At 37.2% G+C, this 22,217-nt stretch overlaps 2 protein-coding genes across 11 annotated transcripts in view; one reads left to right on the top strand and one right to left on the bottom strand.

Moving 5' to 3' along the window:
• LOC139963618 (uncharacterized) overlaps positions 1 to 22,217 on the bottom strand; it is a 343,329-nt gene that overhangs the window by 174,753 nt on the left and 146,359 nt on the right. For 4 of the 6 annotated variants that reach the window (XR_011791641.1, XM_071964573.1, XM_071964576.1 and 1 more), the window contains exon 7: positions 1,771 to 1,979. The exons of the other annotated variants lie outside the window; for them this stretch is intronic. Coding sequence is in view for 3 of the 4 variants with exons in the window: in XM_071964573.1 (XP_071820674.1) it covers positions 1,771 to 1,979 (209 nt within the window). In the remaining variant the exon portion in view is untranslated. The remainder of the gene's footprint in view (positions 1 to 1,770; positions 1,980 to 22,217) is intronic. 6 annotated transcript variants of the gene reach the window in all.
• The window catches only part of LOC139963637 (uncharacterized), a 664,171-nt gene that overhangs the window by 640,571 nt on the left and 1,383 nt on the right, over positions 1 to 22,217 (top strand). For 2 of the 5 annotated variants that reach the window (XR_011791700.1, XR_011791703.1), the window contains exons 4-6: positions 17,863 to 17,966; positions 19,237 to 19,328; positions 21,904 to 21,989. The gene's annotated coding sequence lies outside the window, so the exon portion shown is untranslated. Of the gene's footprint in view, positions 1 to 17,862; positions 17,967 to 19,236; positions 19,329 to 21,088; positions 21,232 to 21,903; positions 21,990 to 22,217 lie in introns of all 5 variants that reach the window. The other 3 variants (XR_011791693.1, XR_011791696.1, XR_011791692.1) reach the window with 3 other exon arrangements.

The following is a 22,217-nucleotide window of genomic DNA, read 5'->3' as shown; positions in this document are numbered from 1 at the left end:
GGGCCAGTGGCGGGAACATGTATAGGGTATCTGAAGGGTGGAGGAGGGCAGACTAAACTTACTGATGAGGATAATAAATACGGGGATTGGGATAGAGCATTAATAAAATAGAAAGTGAATAACCATAGATCTGTATTACAACTTTTTTTTTAATAACTCGACTAAGCATTACTGTCGATGTATAATATACTTTTCAGTGATACTTTTTCCGTGGTTACAGTTACTCCTGGAATGGCATTGAGAATATAACATGCTGAATAATTTTCATTTATATGATATTTGATTTTATGTATAACTGAATAGTATTTTTCCCTTTTAACGTTTACGTCTATAAAACTACAATATACACTTAGTAGGCGTATGTAAAGGGAGCAATGAACATGAAGAAACAAACAGTTAAAAGTAACTGCTAATGGAGCTGGAGATAATAAAAACAAACTACTCGGTGACAGGAACAAAGAGAGTGACGATAGGGTTAGGGTGGAAGGAGGGTAAAAATGAATTGAAAAGGGAAACTGCGAAGAACAAGGAGTGTAATCACGGTTAGCTGAAGGGGGCAGGTAGTGTAACGATGGATTGGTAAATAAGAGGTGCCGGGAATGTATGAGTGAAACCGGTGTTCGAATGGGTTATAATTGTGAGGGTTGGGGTGAGGGAAGGATTCAATTACACTAAATTGTAAAGGGCAAAGCAGGGACGTCATGATCGAATCAAGTATCTCGTTACATTTAAACGAGGAATGTTAAAATATTTAGCAGTTTTTGTTTAAGTTATGAATTATAAAAAGCTGAAGCTCACGATGACTTTTTTAATTATTGTTTAAAATTATGATAAAATGATGAGAATAAATTTTTATTTAGCTTATTTAGTGTCGTATTTTATTTCAAACTATAAATAAGAAATTGATGTAGTTTTAAATGGATTAAATCTTAACCTCTGCAATTTGTTAGATACATAGCCCATTGCCTTTAATGATTTTATGGTAGTAAAAAATACAATTTTAACTTTAGAATTAACTTCATTACAATTATTTATTTCCCTTTGTGATAACTTTTAGTTATTAACTTATTTTGATTAATTATTTTTTAAACTGCGACAACTAAAACTGTTTTATTGGTTGCTTGTTTAGTATGAATTTCAGTTTTACTAGAGAGTAGAGTATTATGGGTTTTTAAGTATAGATTTATAGGTTTTTGCTATTTTATTGCCATCATTTTACTTCTTTTATATTAATAACGATCTTAAAAAATCTTAAATAGATTGAACATAATTGAAAAACAAACATTTTGGAGGTTTCAGCTTGAGAAGTCACATTTATTATTTATAAACTCAAAAATCCTATTTTAAAACTCATTAGAATTATTAAATTTAAACGACCTTGTCTATATATCTCTTATTTTATCCTAATAAACATTCCTGTCATTCTTAAACCTAATTCTTAGTTAAATGTTAACAATAAACTAAACAAAGAACATTTTAATCAACCCCCACCCATCCTACAACCCTCTCTTACCCACACTCTCTTAAAATATTTCCTATTAAATCCATTGTATTTTGTTTTATTTATCATAACATACTACAGAATTCATTTCACGATGACCTAATTATTAAAATAAATTCAACTAAACTAGTAAAATCCAATCCTATACATTAAAATACAGCAGACTTTACATTCTCTATTGTTAGTTTAATATTGATAACTTTTATTAATTAAATTAATTCCCTGTTTAACTGTTATGATGATTCTAACATCTACACGGGAATACTTACTTCAGCTCCTTCAAGCTTGTACACTGTGAGGAGTAAGACAAGATGGCCGCCCACTCTTCATTAGTTAGTCTCCTGCGGTAGTCACAGATCTGCAGCTTCTGGAGAGAACTCAGGATAGAGAGAGAGAGACCAGACTCAAGGATAAGGTTCAGACCAGACTCATCAACTCTAGGATAGCAGTAGTTTAGAACCACACAGGAGATAGGAATCTAGAATGAAAGAATAGAGTTACTGATAATAGAGTAGATAGAGATAAATAGATTGGATTTGGTTAGGATTAGAATAGTTATTATGAAATTATTAATAATAAAAAATAACGAAATAAAAATAAAGGAAAGTGAAGCGATAAACTACGACATTTATGTCGTGTTAATTTGTTCAAAGGAATATGTTAATGGAAAGGAAATAAGGGATTGATTTTAAGGGGAGACAAATATTAACAGGAATAATTAGATTAGATTAGAGGAAAACAAAGTGGTAATTGTAGGATTAAAGGGTTTTTATTTTGTTTTACAATTAATTGATTAATTTAAGGTTTTATAGCTAGTAACGTTTAATAAAATAAGAATGTGAGGCTACATATTTTAATTTGTTAGTTAATAGGGAACAAATATCAATGACGGTTGAAGAATTTTTATAAAAAAAATGGGTAATCAAGAGTTGAGATTATTCTATCTTTTATAGAAAAATATTGATCCAATTTATTTGGGTTTTAATTTAGAAATTTCAGAAGGAATGTAATTTAAATGTAAATATTAACATAGTGTAATAGGATTCATGAAAAGGAAACTTCTACTTCAACTTATACAAGGTTTTTATAAAGTTTAAGGACATTTGAAAGAATTATATTTAAATCAATAGGTTGTTTCTTATAATTAAAATGCAATTTAGAGAAGCACATGTAGATCAAATTCAGGTTTCAAGAAAGAAGGTAAATGAGGCTTAAAATCAAATTTTAATATACGAATTATTTCATTTTGATCCAAATCATACTATTCTGCTTGGATTTTAATTATTTCCAATTAATACCATCTGTTTAAAAGATGATGACTATCTGTGTTTAGTTATCAAATTGATTCCTAAGTTACGGTTTGAGTGTAACAAAACTTCTAGTGGATTTTTTTTCGAAATGTAACATTTTTCTTTCTTTGTGTTTGTAGATATTCCTAGACCAATAGCTGCATTTCAAGTTCCCCTGTATTGAACTTTGGCGCAGTTTGATCCAGCATTAGGCAAATGACATGCAGCAGTTCTCATTTTATTGTATTTTATCCACAGTTGTTAAATATAGGACGGAAATCGCATTTGCGGCAGTCTATATTTGTTTTCTGGGAGAGGACCCCAGACCCATCGTATATACAAAAGTCTACTTGGATTATTTGTCCCCTGATTTTCTTTCTGCAGACGCCCATGTATTTCTCCAAACTAAATTTCTAAGCCATGAGATCTAAAACTTAAGGAGGTTTAGGAGCATCATTAGGTCTGGGAAGTGTTATTTCCGGCGATCTGGGAGGTATATTTGCCCCAAAAAATCGCGCTTAGATAGTATCAGAGAGCACACACGCGTCCCCTCCATTATCCAAGACTGATCTGCGCCCATGCTCAAAACTGTCGATGTGTGTAGTGTTCGGTTTTGGAAATATCTGGTATATTTTTATTTCCTTCAACGAAATTTTTTAATTGCCGTCTGAATTTTCGAAAATTCCCTAACCAACATTCATCATACTTCATCATACTCGTGCAATTTTGACCCGTCTGTTAGGGTTTGAAGGAGGTTTTTCTATATCGGTTGTCCATAGATGATATTTTGTGCAACATTATGGGTATGTTTTGAAGTGAATTTATTCACGAGAATTGTGAATTTTCAAATTCTGAACAGTGGGGCTGACGGATACTGTGGGCCGCGATGAAGAATCACCTACAAAAGCAATGATCCACAGGATATGTGATGAAGTCGAACATGATGTGTGACTGGTGACATTCTTCAAAAAGGTTATAGATGAGAAAAAAGTATTTGGGAAATACTTGGTTCTCAGGCAAAAGTGTACATATGGTTGGTCAGTTTCAAGCCCGAGAAGTGCCATTTCCGGTGATCTGGGGGTACCAAAACCAGAAATTATGCGCGCCCCCGGGTTAAAAAATCCTGCATACGCCCCTGGTTAAATGCAGCTTTTCAAGGCCTGGGCAGTGCCATTTACTGCAATCTGAGAGGCAATATTTGCCAAAAGATTCTTGTGCACTTCGCGCCAACTTATGGTGGCGCTCCACTTAGATAGTGAGCCAGCAGTTATGACTCTTTATTTCATCAATGGCCTGCAACCCCCCCCCCCCCCCCACTTCTGACAAGAAATCTCCGCCACTGCCAATGAGTAAAGCAAAGATAAGAGGCGAGTGTAAGTTCCAATTAAAACGCGTACTATCGACTAGCGAAATCTATCGTGATAGTATTGCGTCACTTTGTGAAGCGTATTGTAGTTTGTGTTAACATATTTTTTTCTTATGGTTATTATGACGTCACACATGGCTCGCGTTTTGGCGGTTTGCTCTGTGGTGTGGCGGGCTATGAATCACGCGCTATTAGAAGCGTATGCAGATGTTTTGTTTTAAATGATTCGGTTTGTGGGGTTGGAAGACAGCCAAACTGGTTCAAATTGGTTGAGTGCCCATTTGCATGTGCTCATCTGCATATCAGGTTGGCACTCAACCAATGAAGCGTTGGTTGAGGGGTTAGCTATAAGTTTGGACCAATCAGGTTGAAGGGCAGAGCGTGTGCCCTGTGCATTGTCACGAACGGCTGTATTCATTATACGTGTATTCAGTATACGCTGGTCTGAGTGATAAGTAGGTCACTCGTCGTGACTGATATCCGTGTCTAATATTAGAACATTTTGCAATCCTTTCGGAGCAGACGTGACTGTGTTCGTTCTTTCTGGAAGCGACGAGGAATGATGTCGCTATTCGATATTAGCGATTACAAATTTCCAGAACATACGTGGAGCCGGTATTCAAGTGACGAGAAGTTATTTTTAGCAGGTGACCGGATATCGTCGATCAATGAACGTTGAACTATCGGTCGTATCTTCGAGACATGGATGTTTCTTGATGTTATTCCGTCAGAATTCCTGGAAAAGAACTTTCTGGAGATTAAACCCCGGCTATATAAGAAGAGATATTTTCGGTAACTTTGGGGCTTTTCGATCTAATTATCCAGTCGAGTCAGAATTAACATGTTTTCTCAATAAACCTACGGAGGAGAATTGTGAGAAGAAATTCATCTGAGATAAAGGATTAATTATCGAGGGGACGGACGGAGGAATCGGTGGACTGTTTGTTTATCAGATTGGTGCGTCGTTCAACCGGGACAGGCGTGACTTCGGCAGAGTCTTCGGAGTTCACCCAGGAGGAAGCCATGCTTGGGATACAAACGTTGAGTCAAATTGGACCAGCGGGGTACGGTTTTGCTCCTGACCAAGTCACGGGATACCAGCCTACGAGGGATACTCCCGACATCGTTGTTGGTGACGCAAGGAGGTCAGCACAGCTACGAAAGGAACCGAGAGCCGGCACGCGCCGCGTAAGATAAGTTAAGTAATCTTTTAAGAATTTAACGGCCGTATAATGTTGTAAAATCTGTCTGTGAGATTCCAAATTTCTAGTACCAAGAATCCTTGTACAAATCAGTAGAGATCGTATCATTGTTAATATATCGTTTTTGTTAACTTTCAGAAACCTCTCAGTAGCCTTTTGGTCCCTTGAGTTTATTTCCCTGAATCTATCTAATATTGTATTTTATCGGCTTTGAAGGCCAAGGGAAAACCCGGGGTCGCAACAGAGGGGGCGCTAGAGGGTGCCATTTTGTTTTATCCCACGGAAGTTGTGACATGCATCGCGTTGTAAATTGTTATTTTAGAATCGGGGTTTAAGTGTCTCCTAAAGACGTATCGGGGAGTTTAAGTTTATCTCCCGAAGCGTACAGACGTATAACAGAAGGCTCCGTAGTTTATATTTATGATCAGCATTTATGCCTGTGCATTTTAATTATACTAAGTTATAGTTATATTCAGAGTTAATAAAAAGGAACTTATTATCAAATATCCGCTTTTGAAGATTATTTATTAAGACTTTCCTGTTCACGCTCGGTTCAATGTTATTAGTGTAAGACCCGGCTTACCGTTACCTGGAACTATCAAACTAAGCCTTACAACTACAAATGACTTTTTTTTCAGGATATTTGTTTTACTACAAGCTTGGAAAGAAGTCAATATTTTATCATTTCTTAAACCTTTTGAAATGACGAGATGAAAGTATTTTGTATTTCAACATTAATCAGAAAATTTCCAAATTATACACTTGGATAGATATCGGGGGGGGGGGGGGGGCAATGTTACATTCAGCTTAGAAGAAGGCCACTGCTACGGGTGTACACCCTCCCCGCCCCCCCTCACGACTTTACAAAAACAGTATTCATAGGCAAAACTGCATTGTGTATGGAGCCAATTGGTAGTCTATAATTATGTCATGGAGTGCACCATTTAACATCAATTTTTAAAATAAATTCAGGGGACGGGGCTACTGAGATTTGCCTTCAACAAGCCAACGACCACACCTCCTCCATTTTTAAACTTCTTCATTCCACTCTGGCCTTTCCATTATAGTGTAGGCCCTACCTAAGTCAGTTGGGATTTGCTCCCCCCCCCCCTTGAAATCCTATATTAAAACCGGGGGTCGAGAAGGGGTCCCATTCTCCTAGTCCTGCGAACCGATTTCAAGTAGTAGATAACCTATACATCTGCTATTAAAATGTGGTACATGGCTACATGAAGGTAACATGCTATTAAAGTGTACTTCTTTGTCAGGCATTATTGTATATAAGAATAATAACTGGTTGGGCAACATGTCCACCCAACGGCTGTTTACCGAATAACTGGACGGGCATGACTGTATTTTGTGATTTTCCATGCAATTATACAATAGTGATTTTAACATCGGTCAGTTCAGTTCTCAAACTTTACACTAGTATTCTTTAGCACAACCTTAAGTTTGGACAACAATTATAGTTTCACTATACGCCTCAGAGTTGTCTCAGTCGGAGGACCCTTACAACCCCCTACATAGAATTGCATTCAACGACATCAAAACTTTCGAATCCACCTATAGTCTGACCATAAAGGTTCATTCCCTTCCTAAATTTGTCGGGAGAATTTGGAATGTGAACCCACGTTACTGGGTACTAAACCATAAAGGAGAGTTGATCAGTTTTCAGGATTGGAGACGCAAACTTACCGATACAGCTCCCTAAAATTGCCATCTGTAATTTACCGTAATTCTCAACATTAAACTAGTTTTTCTAAAAATTAAACCTCTTCGATTTATTTCGACCTCTTTAGTTCCCTCCATGTAACATGTCGATTTCTTTTGGTTTAAACTTAAACTTGAAATGTCGACTTATCATCTAAAAATATTAGCGTTTTATCTGAAACTTGTACGTTTTTCTCGAAATTGCAATTGCATTTCTCGAAATCAAGATTTCTTTCTTATACAAATTTCAACTATTTTATCTCACAAATTATACTTTTCTGATGAGGATGGTACTATAGTAAAAATGGAGGGGAAAAAAGGGGGGCTACATGAATTGACTGTTAACATTATGGTGAAATGTCGACATAGTATTTTGATTTGAGCAATTACAAGCTTAAGGTACGTGAAAAGACAAACATCGTTTGATTGCCTGACACTCTCTTTGCTGGTGCAAAGATTCAGCTGAATAAGCCAGCACAATGGAATTCATTACAGAGGTGGTTGGGGGGGGGGCGGGGTTGAAAAACAGTTGTGTAGTTACATTTATTCCAATAATTTCATGATGAGGATCAAGTCTTTCATTTTCTTCAAGATTTTGTCTGCACGATGTGTCTGCAAGATGTGTATGACTGAACAAAGATGTTCAATTTATGTTATTCCATGTAGGTTTTAATATTCATTAAACATGTACTCCTTAAATCATTTGAAACAGACGGTATTCAAACTTGTGTGTTTATTGTTTGTTTATGCATCCACTAGCAGATAATAGGGTGGGTGAATGTGTAGGCCTACATCAATGCTCTTTGCCCACATTTTAACCGGTGGTGGGGGGGGGGGGTTGCACGGGAACTAACACCCTACCGCTTAGGGAGAAATGTCAAAGATAGCTTGATCTACTTGATATAGGTTGTGTTGTATTATTTACTTCCTCGACCCCTTCCTTATTACATACCCAATCGACGTCGGGTATCAAACTGCCTGTTTTCACGGGTATGTACAACGTTACGTATCTCGTACATTTATTTCTATTGGCGCCAAAATGTCTGTTACAAATTTCAAACATCACCCGCGAACAGCTGGGAAACACCTGTATATGAATATCGGTGACTCATGCTATTGAATACCTCTACCTGTTCACATCTATAGTATCTATCACTGAATGGTTTAGTGTAGTGGAGTTGCAGAGTACGTATTATATTCGTGGATGTTGTTTGTTACCATTGACTTGTTCCTTGAGTGGTTATTAAGATGGATTGTTTAATGGAGAGGAACCACTGTTAATAGTTAATACAGTAATTATTGAACAGAGAGATAATTTGACGGTATGGTATAGAGGCATAGTCTAGGATGTGTACAAAGACCATACCAAACTTAGGTAGGCTATAGGCTAGACTAGTAATACAGTTAGGCTATTTTAGAAATCTCAAACATCACCTGCGAAAAGCTAGAATTACTACTTTTAGCAAGAGGACATGCTTAGCAAATCTAACTCATAAAAAATAAAAATCTTAGCCTTGTTGTTAACTGATATCAAAAATATCCAAGTTAAAGCATATCATAAATATAAAGGAATTGAATAAAATGCAATCGAGACACTGAGTTTTCTTGAAGGATCTTAAGTTGAACGAAGAATAAAACCAGCGATTAACATTCTAGGTGAGCTGATGCCTATCCTTAACTTCGAAAACAATTACTTCATTCTAGCTAACAAAAAGTATCCATAGACAAACTGTAGAAACTTTGTTAACCCTTCAATCACAGGAAATGGTTCAACTCGATTTTACTCGTACATAACATAGCCTTATAGGCATTAATACAAGTCAATCTATAACATTCCACAATTATTATTGAAAAATCACCTAACTTACTAAATCTACGAGGTCGGACATTTGAACCACTTGTATGAAAAACCTGCAGCTTTTTTTTGCCGAGCAGGCTAACTGAAATAATGTTAGTTAATAACTGATTTTTAGTAGAATGATCTAACTCCTGCCAATATACATGACAGCAACACTTAATGTGAAATATAGTTTTGTTAAATACTGTATGGGCCTAGAGCTTTGAGTCTCTATAAAACAGTTTTCCAATTTAAGTCTAATAATAATAAAATGCAATACATAGTTATTAAAAATAAATCTTTCGTCCATGTCTTTCCAGCAGCAACTAGATAGTGGTGTTCTACTCACAGCTGATTTTGTCTTAATTTTGCCCACTTAATAATAAACACCGTACGTCAGTTCCAAGCCAACAGACTTATGGCTACATGATATATACTTGTTTATATTGATAGCGCGCCACTTCTTTTACGCTGCTGCAACACTCAATAGCAGAAGTTCGCCAGAGCCGTAGCTCTAACGTTATTTTTAAAAGTGCGCCATCCTCTCATTAAACTTGTAATTAACTGATTTATCTCTCGTGTTTGTAAATCTATATGTGTCAGCTAACTGTTCACACCCTCTGAAATTCATAGTAACAGAAAATGTATTATATATACTGTACCCAATCAACCCGGTTAAACTTAAAAGTAATAATTAATTAGTATAATTAAACCCTCAAGGATATAGAGTGTTTGCATTTAACAATATTATTTGTAAAAATAATGTAAAAAGCGGATGGTACTATTTAATTGGAAGAAACGATAAAGTTTAGAAAGTTAGGATCATAAGCAACGACAAATTGGTGGGGACACGGTATATCATGTCCCCACTACTGAAAAAGTTGGTGGGGACGCGTCCCGCTGTCTTCACCAGGATCTGCACCCATGGTTTGGAGGCTGTTTATCGTGGAACGCCATTTTCATGCTCACTGATATGATGTGATATCTGCTGTTTGCTTTACAAATTCGAATAATTTTGTCACTGTTCCTCTTTCTCTTCCCGTTTTCTTGCCGTATTTTCTACTCCATCCTTTTCTCCTTTTCTCTCTTTCTTCTTTTCTTTTCCTTCCTTCACCTCGTTGAGGTTGGCAAGTGTATACAGTTCCAAAACTATTCAACAGCAACAAAGCGTTATTTTGTGTATGTCTGTTGTGGGGTGAAGTTAGCGCTATGAGCTACAAGTTCCAGTGCGCAAGGTGGGGGAAAGGGGCTAGAAATAATGTGTGGGTCAATTCTAACTCGGTTGTCGGTCGTTAATTGTTGATGTATAGCCTACCAGGTTAAAGGATGAAATGACTTCAATAATTTGATTTATTATGCCATTTGGAGCACATAACATAGGCTATAACAGAACATTACTGGCTAAAACTAGGGGGGTTGATTGTGTGGGCCAACCCCCCTCTTCAAAAAGTGGGGGGTTAAACCCCCCCAACCCCCCTGTTTCTCCGCCACTGCTCATTGGAAAGTCACGACCATCATATTTGTTTTCATTATTTGCATATTGCGTTTTCATTATATATTTTGTGCCGAACCCCTTTTTATTTTTTGGAAAGATCTGTTGTGAATAGTTAAGAGGCCGTCTAAATTGTAATTTGGTGAGTTGCAGTTTAATAACTAAGTTTTTTTGTTGTTGTATTTTCCACAAGACCTATGTGACCCATAACACGTAAACACTTTCAAGCTGCTGTACAGGATTCTATGAACGCATCATTACCAGAAAATTGTCGAGGTGTAAATGATGAATTTACATTTTGCAGCATATTGTTGAAGTCCTCACTTTTAGATCTAACGAATTGCTATTATTTGAATTGGAAGATTGATCATTTATCGGAAAAGAGGGGAATTTCCCAATTTTCAAAATCTAAACAAACCAACGAGTCAACGACACAGTGTAAAGTAGCGTTTGAAGAACAGTTGACTGGTTGTACGTCCCTGTTTGTTTGGTGTGATTACCCGAAGCTACGGTACTGGATTACTAAATGTGAAGATATTGCAGCACATTACAGATGGTGAACATATTACTGAAAGAAACAGACTGAGTATATTGCAATTGTCAAAGAAGAAATCCCACGTATGTCTTGTGTTCCTTTCATATTGTTAGGCTATGTACAGTACCTACAAGGACATCATATGTAACGTTGAAGTTATGGCTTAGCCTAGGTCTTCTCTAGTCATACTGTATTTACGTGCAGCCTTACTTAGACCTTGTCCAACGGTTTTAGTTACAATATTCAATACTACCGCAATGCCAGCATAATGCGTGTCCTAGGCTCAGCACAATGTAGGAATAGCTGTAATATGGTGATGCTAGCCTGTTAGTGCTAGTTGGTTACAAGTTGAAGGGAGGTTTTCTTCCTTCAGAATACTGATCATATTAGTTTACTGTATTGAAGAAGTGTTCTACATTTGCGGAATCATCCAACTGTCTGAAGGTTTTAGTCAAAATTAGTCATAAAAGCCTGCTCTTAAAGTACTCTGGAGTTGTTTCCTCTCCTGGGATATTGTGGATTTAAGTGCTAACTTGCCAGTGAGTAAAGGTCAAAGAAAGGCCGTGGCTATTCTTACGACTAGTCGTAACAATTATTTATAAACTATTCTTACGACAAAGGCGAATTCAAGCGCAGTAAAGTAAATAAAGCAACTGCGCATGTAGTAGGGGTAACCCTAACTTTAACCCTAAACCCCAATCCTAACACTAACCCTAACCGGAAATTATTGTTACTCCTGGTCGTAAATATAGTACTCCTGTCATAAAAATAGCAACTGCGCATGCGTAATCAGAAACCATTCTTACGAATAGTTGTAAGAATAACCACTTTGTCAAAGAAATGCTAGATTTTCCAGAGATTGAGATTCAATATTCCATATATACAAGCATTATTGTAGTTTGTGTAACCCCAAATACTACAACCCATTATTGGGAACATTTCTAGAATTTGTGCTGGTAATGCTCATTTCCTATTGACGTATCTTCAGCTTCAATATCACCAATCAAATAGATGGACTTTGACATAATTTACTAACTAAAAGTGTAGGGGTCTTTTACAGCTAACATGTGAATTAGATTACCCACAAAGACTGCTGTAGTGTCACATTGCTATCTGAATGCTATAGTTCCTAAGAACTTTCAAAAAGCTTCAGAAACCAAACAGTGTAATACTGTATAATCACTAAATTAATAAGATACTGTAAATGATTGGATCAAAGTGGAACTGCTACTACTGGTTTTTCTTTGTTGAGAGTATCCTTTTGTTTCTGTAGTCTTCTGAAATTTCTGAATGACTAATTTGATTTCATGATAGTGTTTCACTTTTGATTTAGAAGTCACTGAGGCTCGAACGGCTCCATGATGTAATAATTCAACCGTAGGAAGAAACCCTCTAGTGAATATGAAGGCAGAGACTGTACTGGATAGAGGAGATCAGGACCTATGAACCTATCAAGCTTCTTTCAGTATCCTACTGTACACTTCTTGACCCCCAGAATGTATAGGAACGGTAAGAATGAAGTATATACATCTGGTTTGTTGCGACTTGATTCACCAAACTGCTGGCTAGCAAGCATGGTTCAGGAAGTTAAATTTCCCTGCCACTCTTTATCAATATCATGTCATGAAAACATTTCTTCCTTGCATATTTGAGATGCTAAATACTGTTTAAAATAAACACATTTAAAGGGCATTCAAATACTGTATATACAAGCACTGGGATCCATTAGGGTGGTGAGCACTTGCCACCCCCCCCCACCCCCATGGGCTCCACTAGGGCTGCAAAATTACTATCAGAGAAATATCTGAAAGGGGAAATGCCTCAGCTGAAGTCCCCAGGGACTCCCACCAGGGCTTAGATTTATACTTCATAGAAGTTACATTTTTCTCTTTAACATGTATTTACATGTTTTAAACTTAGTAGAAGAGGGTATTAGAGATGTTACAGAGCTCTTCTGAAGCACTCGGCTAGGGCTCAGATATATATATTACACCTAGAGTAAAATCAGATTAAGTATTTCTATTTCTGACATGTCCTCATGTGCTCAAAATTGCTAGCAGATTGCAAAAACTATGTGAAAATACTGAAGATTTGGAGAGCTTTGCAGTACCCCTGGAAGTCCAGCCACTATAAACAGAGAACACAATTGGAAATACTGTACTTCCTACTCATCTGAGTATATACAGCTGTGAATACAGAATTGTCACTTGTGCTTGTTTAATTTTTAAACATTGCTCAGCCAGTCACTACAGTTTGTTTTGAAAAATATAATTGGTCTCAAAATTGATCTAACTTCACCGACTGGAGTACGGTGGCTTATTAGGGACAAAGGGAAAAAATAAGTGTCCCTCAAATTTCAATATTTTGCCTTTTTTATCTCAATATTTTGGACTATTTATTTCAAGATTTTGACTTAAAAAGTAAAAATGCTGACCTTTTTTTTCATCTCATAAGTCAACAATTTGACTTTTTCATCTCAAAACTTTTTTAACTCAAAATTTTGAGGTTACAACTGTCTTCATCTGCCAAATTTGTGGAAAGAACTGACCATATTGGATAGCAATTGACCAGCCGAACAGGGTGCTCTATAAACCTTTGGTGATCTAAAATCTGGAAAAGAGACCCCCCAGAGAGTGGTGTAACTAGGTCAATGTAAGTAATGCAGTCTCCAGGGGCCTGGTGCCATTAAATGAAGAAAATTAATATAAAACACCCATCCACCAAAGCTGACACACTAAATTAGATACAATTATCTCCTGATGAGTGGAAATTCAAAAGACATTCTGTCCTCAATAGGAAAGAGAGGTTGAAATCATTTCAATCAATCTGGTTCAAGCTTGATGGTTTACTGGTTAATTGTTTTTACACTTACCTGATTATTGGAAACTGAAGTGTACTTTCCTTCCTCTGGATTTCTTCCTGTTAATGTCCATGTATACAGGGTAGTTAGCCAGAGACTATACACATATCTACTGTATTTCTGGACGACATTCTCAATATCTACTGTACTATCAGTAAAACTTAAATCTCATTGACATCATTTTCTTTTTTCTTCATTAGGTTAACTTGAATTATCCTGAAGCAAGCTATTAGGGGATCACCTTCTGTATTCCACCTGTTTTTACCAATTTTGATGCAAGTTTTCATACTATGCTGACAAAGACAATGAATGGTTCATCAGCTGATATTTCCTCCATGTGATGGTAATCACATTAATGGTTAGTGTAGAACAGTGATAGTAATGTTTCAACTACCTCTGGTAGATTTTATGGATAGGATTGCAGAAGGAATACTCTTGTTTCTCCATTCACTCTCACTAAAAGAATTTTATTTAAAGTTTTAACTCATCCACTCAATATACAACCGACAGAATTAATCTCTAGTAAGGGTATTAAATGATCGGATTCTTGCTGGATTAATCCAGAACTTGGTACTGTATGTTTGTAATGAGCTTGCCATGACACAATAGCTGCCTAAACACCCTCTGGTACATTTTACTATTGCCAAACTGAAATAAAAATTGCTTCCTGAGACTCAATTGAATAAAGTCTAGTCGGAACTCCTGACAATCCCAGAATGGTAAGACTGGAAGGCAACTTGTTAGTTTGTATGAAAGTAGTTTGGTTACCTACAAATATGCCTTCTGTTGATGTATTTATTTTCTTCAGATTCAAACCGAGACTTGAAATATCATTTTAGATATTCCATAATGCTGTAGAAACATTAAAGAAGTCAACTCAGTCTGTATTGCTGAACTATGTGTTAGAGGTATTAGTAATGGACACTCCATCAAACAAAAACAAAAAACCTTGATTAATTTAGGTAGGTCACACAACTATGGATATAATCTTGAACTTAAATGTACTTTGTTTGTTATTTGATTTGCATTTGCTTAAATATTGGGAATATGATTTGAAATATAATTGGACAGTAAAATCACATCAACTCCACATTTGATATTCATCTCAAATCATCATAGAGGGGGAGCCCAGAGGATTTGGTTAGCTGGGAAGGTAACCAATTGCCTTGTACATCACAAATGTTCACAGTGCATTACTGTATATGAAACCAGACGACTGGCAAACCGGCTGTGGTGGGTGTGGCTGGGAGAGCAATTTTAAAGTCACCTAAAAGCTAACCTAGATCAGCTTTCATGGTAACCACATCTAAGTAAGTACAATGTGTCAGGTATGGCCCCAAGAGCAACAAATCATTTTCCGGTAGGTTTCAACTGGTTACTTCATGAGCTGACCTACAGGGTAGGTCAATTTTGGGGGTCTCCTGGCACGGGTACCCCACTAATAGAAATTTCTGGAAATGCCCATCCCTTGCATATGAAGTGATACCCATCATTTTCCGGTAGGTTTCAACTGGTTACCTCATGAGCTGACCTAGGTCAATGAGGGTATGGGCATTTGGGGGGTCTACTGACAGGGGTACCCCACTAATAGAAATTTCTGGAAATGCCCATCCCTTGCATATGAAGTGATACCTATCATTTTCCGGTAGGTTTCAACTGGTTACCTCATGAGCTGACCTAGGTCAATGAGGGGAGGGGCATTTTGGGGGTCTACTGGCAGGGGTACCCCACTAATATAAATTTCTGGAAATGCCCATCCCTTGCATATGAAGTGATACCCATCATTTTCCGGTAGGTTTCAACTGGTTACCTCATGAGCTGACCTAGGTCAATGAGGGGAGGGGCATTTTGGGGGTCTACTGGCAGGGGTACCCCACTAATATAAATTTCTGGAAATGCCCATCCCTTGCATATGAAGTGATACCTATCATTTTGCGGTAGGTTTCAACTGGTTACCTCATGAGCTGACCTAGGTCAATGAGGGGATGGGCATTTTGGGGGTCTACTGGCAGGGGTACCCCACTAATATAAATTACTGGAAATGCCCATCCCTTGCATATGAAGTGATACCTATCATTTTGCGGTAGGTTTCAAATGGTTACTTCATGAGCTGACCTAGGTCAATGAGGGGAGGGGCATTTTGGGGGTCTACTGGCAGGGGTACCCCACTAATAGAAATTTCTGGAAATGCCCATCCCTTGCATATGAAGTGATACCCATCATTTTCCGGTAGGTTTCAACTGGTTACCTCATGAGCTGACCTAGGTCAATGAGGGGAGGGGCATTTTGGGGGTCTACTGGCAGGGGTACCCCACTAATATAAATTTCTGGAAATGCCCATCCCTTGCATATGAAGTGATACCTATCATTTTCCGGTAGGTTTCAACTGGTTACCTCATGAGCTGACCTAGGTCAATGAGGGGATGGGCATTTTGGGGGTCTACTGGCAGGGGTACCCCACTAATATAAATTACTGGAAATGCCCATCCCTTGCATATGAAGTGATACCTATCATTTTGCGGTAGGTTTCAAATGGTTACTTCATGAGCTGACCTAGGTCAATGAGGGGAGGGGCATTTTGGGGGTGTACTGGCAGGGGTACCCCACCAATAAAAATTACTGGCAATGCCCATCCCTTGTATCTGAAGCCCTAACCATCATTTTCCAGTAGGTTTCAACTGGTTACCTCATGAACTGACCTAGGTCAGCCGTGAGGGGTCAACTATTGATCACTGGCAGGGGTACCCCACCACCAATAATTACTGGCAATGGCCATTTGTTGCTCCTGGGGCCATACCTGACACATTGTACTTACTTTGATGTGGTTACCATGAAAGCTGATCTAGGTTAGCTTTTAGGTGACTTTAAAATTGCTCTCCCATCCACACCCACCACAGCCGGTTTGCCAGTCATCTGGTTTCATATACAGGAATGCACTGTGAACATTGTGATGTACACAGCAATTGGTTACCTTCCCAGCTAACCAAACCCTCTAGGCTCCCGGTCTATCATGAGGTCTATCATATCAGCTAAAATTAATGGTTGGGTTTGCTTCTCCCTTAATTCTTTAATATTTGTCTCCAAAATCCTGATAAACTGTCGCACTCCAGTTCTACTATTCACAATCACATCATGTGAGGCTAAATAAACACTATTCAAGTAGGGTGCACACAAAACCAGTAACATTGAGAGCAAGACACAGTTCCATGCACAATTGTGTCACCTGGCCAACTTTTTCAAGACTTTGTTTATCCTAACGTAAAGTATATCCTTTATCACATGTGTCAATGGGCACTCAACTGACAACTGGAGCCCCCCCCCCCCCTCTGCCCCTCACAGCAGGACTGCACAGAACAAAATGTTATGAAATAACAGTATTTATCAAAGCTGGCAGATAGAAAAATATGTACTTTAACTCAATGATAGTACAATGTCAGCAATTCAGAAATCCTACAAATTCATCAACATATAGACAGTACAGTGAACTATTGGGGCCTAAATTATGTGACCAGAATCCTTTATCATGTTTTCTTTTGGTTCCATTCTATTTCATGGCTGCATCATTATAACTCTTGTTTCTCAATTGAATATAAACCATACTGTGGATTACTAGTGGTATTACTTCAAGTTTGACTGAGGATTCAATGTGTGTCTTAATTTCAGATTAATGATTGTTTATATTTCAATCAGTTTGGTATTAGTTGAGATGTATATTCACTGTGGGAGGCATTATGAGACCTTGAACTCATCTTGTACAGTCTTTAGATTTGTATTCTACTTGCATTAGTTTCTTAACAATGTTATTATCATCATAATTGAGTTGTAAATATCATATCAAGATAGTTGATAATATCAGAAGACATCCCACATCTTTTACTAAGTTTACTTTGTAATTTATTTGAAACTACAGTAGCATACCATATATTTATAATAGAGCTCTGTGTTATTTCTATGTGTTAGAAAATGTTACATGATAGAATTCTGCTACTTGCAGACTGGGTGATGACAATTTAAATGAATAATAAAATTATAACTGATGACCAAATGCATTTTGTTTTTCTCATCATCAGGTTAACTTGCATTATTCAGTCCTGAGATCAGCCTTTTAGGGATTTACCAGTTTCATATCCGGATTACAGCTCTTGGAAGAAATGTGTACAGTTTACAGAACAGGGTAATGATGACATGGTCCACCACCTGATTCTTACCCCATCAACCCAATCCTCCCCTCCTCCATTTGAATGCAAGTGTTTAAGTGGATGTTTTTACTACATAATTTATCAGATGATCCCTCAAGGGAAATGTCCCCACCGGAAAGTCCCTAATCCAGCAGACCAGCACCCCTCCCCCCATTAATTCCAATTACTGCAAAACAAGACGTAACATATGAACAATGAACAATCTAAGTTAGAATACTTCTAAACGTTGTGTCTTCAGTAGACTGAGGGAGACCTCTTTTGTTCAGTGTTTCTCTAATTGTAGCATCATCTCTACAAATTGTACCATAACTGTAGGTTTCAAGAGGAGGAAATTTTCATGTGATTTCTATATAATAGCCAAGTACATCTCTAATCTTTCAAATCAGACCAATGGAATGTTCATCTGGCATCTATTGTTTCATTATGAAACAGTTTCATTCTAATGTGAGCATCTAATACTAACATAGACTTCTATTGTCATCGTCTCCATGTTGAGTGGATATTATGTAATTTAAGACAAGGTCCACCCATCCCATCATATTCAATATTTTGCATGAATAATGATATGTATTGAGTATTGCACTATTACAAGCAAAACTTTATGATTCTATCACAGAAGATCATTCAACACAATATGACAAGTTCTTGAAGGATTCAGCACGTTGTGACATCTGAAATCCTTAATGCATTATGTATTCTTTTTGGTCATAAAGTTGTTATGTACTTCTGTTATAAGTTTGGGGAGTTGGGGGGGGGGGGGGGCATCACGTTGATGTCTATTGGCAAAAGTGGAAATGAAGTTACTGGGACAGTTGTGAAAGCAAAAACAACATTTATGTTTAAGAGCATCCTCTGCTTCACACTGATATACCAATTGTTTGACAAAAGCAATCCAGGCCACTAATTAGGCCTAACTTTGCTTGACTTCAAAGTAAAGGTGAACAAAGATGAACAACTTTGTTGGTTTGCTGCACGATTTGTGTTAAAAGTACCAAACTAGAAGGGTGTACTGATTAATTTAGACTAATCCATAGGATTACCAACATGTTACCAAGGCACAGAGTCATTTTAGCATTAGCTTATATCTGTGAGCAATAGAAATACTGTTGAGTGAATATTAAAAAGGCAAACTCAATAAAAAAGGCCTCTCTTGTTTGCATTAAAACATCTAGTTCTGATAAATATTCTGAATATAGAACTAGTGACAACTGAGTCTTATTGCTTTTGTCTGTATCTCCTCATTAGGTAAATGTTGATTAATCAGTCTTGAGATGATCTTTGGGGGTCACATGATGCGGATCTTGCACAGAATGGTTTATAATATGCTGATGGTAATGGTAAGTGTACAATTAGTGTATAGCAGGACTGGTAAGCTGGGTTGTAGTTAGAATTAGATTCGAGTCTGGGTAGAAAGTGATTTTGTTTCTGCCCAATCCTGGTGGAGCAGAGACTTGCTTGATCAACAAACTCCCTAAGAGCCTTAAAGGGAAGATTAAGGTCTCAATCTTACATACATACACTATATATTAGGCATGGTATGCCATACATTATATTGCTTACCAATTTTAAATGTACACAAAGAGGTGCATATGTTTAATAAACTGGGTCCATTTTTCGTTTCGTGTATGAATCATTGATTAAAGAACACATATTCCGATTGCTTGATACTTTCCAATTTGTCAGGGTGTCATTGTGTTGGGTGACAGGGAAAGGTAGTAATATGTCTTTACAGTGTGGCCACATTCCTCTGTATTGTCAGCCTCACTTCCACAAATAATAGGCAGTAAAATGTATGACAGGCTCTTAAACAATCAATTTAGTTCATAAGTGCATGTCCCCTTACAATTAAATAGAGTCACTGCACAAAATGAGACCCATACCCAACTAAGTTAGTACCATACCCACACTAAGTGTGAAAACTTCTAAATTCTGGTTTGTAATAAGGAGGACTATACTTACTGGTATACAGTATCTCAGTTACAAACTAAGGAATGAATTGGCACAAGTAGTTAAACTTGACCAAACCTACAGTACATAGTAGGGCTTCAATTGGCCCAGTATTTACCTTAGATATACCTTCAAACTTGAGTTATCATCAACTTTAATATCCCAACAATGAAGTAAGCTATTTGAATAGGGTTAGTTTTCTTGAAGCGAGCCTGTAAACTCCTCCCAGTAGTAGGAGTACCTACTTGAGATTATTTCCTTTTGATAAAAACCCAAGATTTGCCAAGGCTAAGACATTTTTAAAAATAATAATATGGGACATACTTCTCCATCATTCTGTTTCAATGGAGACATGTATTAAGTGAATGTGTTATTATATATAATGTAAGAGTTAATAACACCCTGCACAACTGCCTCAGCAAGTTAATCAGTGATTTTGTTACTATGATCACACTGTCTGAAGCCTGTGTGCTTCCACTTGCTATATGTTACATATGTCACCACTAAGTGTTTTCTTTGATAATATAAACTGGCAACAACCGTTTCTCCATTTCCGTCCTATCCTTCCCTGCCCTCCCCATTTCAGTGCATCCAAAAAGTGATGTCAAATTTTAATGTGAAGATAACCTGATATTTTATGTCATTTGATCTATTTACACAGGAATCACAAGTATAAGGAACTGTTGATTTTCTCAGAAACTCTTTGAATGCAACATGAAGTTCATAAGTTAGTGCTACTAGTGTTGTAATAACTAATTGTGTTGAATACCTCAGAATCAGAACATACCTCTATGATTAAAGCAAAATTACTTTGAATAATGTTTATACTGTAGTCTTTGCTGTTAGCTATGTCAGTCCAACAAACCCAAAGATGAAAACAGCAATAGTAAACAATAAATTGTGATGCCTGAGAATATAACTGTATACATATTCATAGATCCTCATTGCCATAAAGGAAGACATTGATAGCATGCTGTCAGGAACTATTCCAATGGTCCTAACGGAACACTATAGCATCGAGTACATGCCACAATACAGTAGATACTTTGAGTAAAGCACTCTTCTTTACAGTGATACAAAACTTATCACAGGCCTCTAGAATTTTCACCTTGATAAATCTAGTGAAAGGTAAAGTTGAATTATTTTGTAGTCTCTCTTTGACCTCCAGTTGATACAGTTTTCCACATTGCATTGCAACGGTTTTTCTGTTCAGGTCCTTCAAGGAATTGAAAAGAAAATTCAAACGGGCCAACATCACTGATGACATAACTTCCTTTGTGGATGAGATTCTGGGTGAGTTTCTCTACAAACTAAATATTCCACATTCAGTTTTTGAAATGGTGATGGGTTGTGCTGCATACCTCTGATCAAGGCAAGAGCTCTTTTAAGTAATTATCTTTTAGTGTATTTATCTTGCACAAATTCATGCATATTAGACCACCAGACCCAAACAAGAATACAATGGAATGCATAGTTACTGCCCTGATCAGAAAGTGATATGCATATGCATGTATGTTTCTATTTGAACACCCAGGTGCCGGGGACATTTTTTTTTCTATACTGTAGTGTTATGTCCCGCTTCAGAGCACTCATATTGTCAGTATGAGCAGTATGAATAACATGTTTCTAACAGATCAAGGTAAGGAACTGTTTGTACTGTCATGCCAGTGCTTTGAGAGCATGAAATTGGAGTACAGTTTAGAGAGGTCTTAGCATTAGGAAATTGTCCCAACTGGCTGATTTGAAAGGAAAATAATAAATTATAAACTACACGATGTCAACTTCCCAAATATTGACCCCAACATTGTGTCAAGATCTTTATTTTATTGGTAAATGATCTTGCTTTTTCACAATTTTGTTAGATGGATGAGGCCTGAGCACTCACACATTCGTTACGTCCCCAATGCAATGCAACAAATGTGCTACACATGTGTACTTATTGTGTTAATTCCTTTTCAATTAAAGCTGAGGAGTCAACCCACAACAGCATACAATAACCAGCACAATATTACAGAGGATAATTTAAAGAACCTGCTTTCGTGTTTTCCGAGGTAAGCTGTGAACCATTTACCTTTTTTGTAAGATGATTTATATCACTTTTTGGTTCCTTGCTTTTTGCAAAACAAGGAACCTATGCATTCAACTTGGCGTGTATGTGTGTGTGTGTATAAGAGGCTTCTTGGCTTGTGTATACACGATATCTCAAAAAGGAAATAATGTATCATGATATAACTTGGTGGGTGGATAGCCCATAGTAAGAAAAAGATCCCTATTGTTTT

This window comes from Apostichopus japonicus, chromosome 22 (assembly GCF_037975245.1).
Source record: "Apostichopus japonicus isolate 1M-3 chromosome 22, ASM3797524v1, whole genome shotgun sequence".
Taxonomy (NCBI): domain Eukaryota; kingdom Metazoa; phylum Echinodermata; class Holothuroidea; order Aspidochirotida; family Stichopodidae; genus Apostichopus; species Apostichopus japonicus.
The sequence above is the reverse complement of the archived record's forward strand: the minus strand, read 5'-3'. Positions and strand labels throughout refer to the sequence as shown.